General features: G+C 59.2%; 1 protein-coding gene across 3 annotated transcripts in view; it reads left to right on the top strand.

Moving 5' to 3' along the window:
- The first annotated feature begins 670 nt into the window (after nt 1-670).
- GRHL1 (grainyhead like transcription factor 1) overlaps nt 671-1,688 on the top strand; it is a 59,870-nt gene continuing 58,852 nt past the window's right edge. For 2 of the 3 annotated variants that reach the window (XM_019649999.1, XM_019649997.1), the window contains exon 1: nt 724-873. In XM_019649999.1, coding sequence (XP_019505544.1) covers nt 854-873 — 20 coding nt within the window. In that variant the 5' untranslated portion in view covers nt 724-853. Of the gene's footprint in view, nt 874-1,688 lie in introns of all 3 variants that reach the window. The other variant, XM_019649998.1, reaches the window with a different exon arrangement.

Below are 1,688 nucleotides of genomic sequence, written 5' to 3'. Positions count from 1 at the left end.
TGTCACATAGTGGACAGTAGGAGACGGAAGAGCAGAAGGTTGGGAAAACCGGACAGCTGAGGTGGGCAAGGCGAGGAGGGAGAGGGCTGAGCTCTCTCGGGTAAAAGCCGAAGGCCTCATAAGTTAAGTGGACGCGGACTGAGAGGTGAGAGCGGACGCGAGGAGGGCGGGGCGCTTCGGAGACACCGGGGGGAAGGCGCCTGAGGCCGCCGAGCGGGACTGCGGGGCGCCCGTGAAGGGGGCCGCTGCCGGTGCGGAGCCTCCATCGCTGGAGCAGCACAGGGCTTAGGTGGGCGGGCGCCGAAGGAAGAACGTCCAGCGCCCAGGAAGACCGAGCCAAGGCACTGCCCGTCCCGCAAGTGGGCGAGCGAGGGCGCGACAGAGCGGCGACAGACCGCCTGGGTCCCCTTGGGTGGGCGCGCGGAGGCCCGCCGAAGGGCGGCAGGTGTGCGCCGAGAGCCGCGCGACCACGCGAGTCGGAGCCGGCGGGAGCCACCAGCGCCAGGAGAGCCACACAGACGCAGCTACCGCCGCCCGCGCCGCTGGGCCTTGTCGCCCCCGTCGTGTGCGCCGGCCAATCAGGTGGCACCGCTGGTCGCCCAGCCCTGAGGCCCCGCCCCGGGCCGGCGCGCCGCCAACCAATGGGAACCCGAGCCCGGGCGCCCAGTGCGCGCAGCCGGCGCGGAGCCGGCTCAGAGCGAGAAAAGCGAATCCAACCCGTCGGGGCCGCCGCTCCGGACCCGCCGCCGCCGCCGCCGCCGCCGCCGCCGCCGCCGCCTCCTCCCCCCGGATCGGGTGTACTGTCCCAACCCGAAAGTCCAGTTCTGCGGCCCGGCAGCGGCGAGCGAGCGCGATGACACAGGAGTACGACAAGTGAGTGAGTGCCGGCGCGCGAGTCCGGCCGGGCGGCGCCGCCGCCGCCGCCGCCGCCGCCTCCTCCCCCNCTGAGCGAGAACACAGATCTTACCCTACCTCTTTACTTCCACAAGGCTGTTAGACCCATGTGTTAGAACTTCTAGAGAGGTGTCCAAAATTCATTCCCTACTCTGAAGCCTGTGATTTGGGAAGGTACCTCAAAGATCTGCCTGCTCTTTAAAAAACATGACTTCATCCTTGAACTTTAAAAAGTTATTGCAAAGCAAATAAAAAGATGCTAAACATCATTCATATATTTTTTTAAATGCAAGCCAAAATGATGAGATGCTAGTTTTCACCTAACAGACTAGCAAAGCCAAGTTAGGTAATGCCCATGTTTGATGAGGGTGTGGTCCGATATCCAGTTGGTAGGAGTCTAAGTGGTACAGGCTTTTGGAAAACCATTTGGTGAGATCTATAAAAATCAAACTATGTGTAGCTTTTTCACAGCATTTCCAATTCTAGGGATTTATCCTATGGTCATACTCCATCAGTGTGCAAAGTGTGTAGAGGGATGTTTATTGTAGGGTTTTAGTAATTGTGGAAAATTGGGGAGAAAAGCCCTCGTACTCACCAATAGAGTCTAGCTAAGTTATCATACATCAATACAAAGCAGTAATATGCAGCCATTGGTAAGCTCATTAGATGTATTTGTGCTGACATGGAAAATGCTTTAGACATAGGAAGTGAGGGCCGGCCAAGTGGTGCGTTGGTTAAGAGTTGGCTTGGAAGCGTGAGCTGAGCAGCAGGGCTGCTGGTTCAGATCCCACATG

The sequence above is a fragment of the Hipposideros armiger genome, unplaced genomic scaffold (assembly GCF_001890085.2).
Source record: "Hipposideros armiger isolate ML-2016 unplaced genomic scaffold, ASM189008v1 scaffold_137, whole genome shotgun sequence".
Classification (NCBI taxonomy): Eukaryota; Metazoa; Chordata; class Mammalia; order Chiroptera; family Hipposideridae; genus Hipposideros; species Hipposideros armiger.
This window is presented reverse-complemented; position numbering and strand designations above follow the sequence as displayed.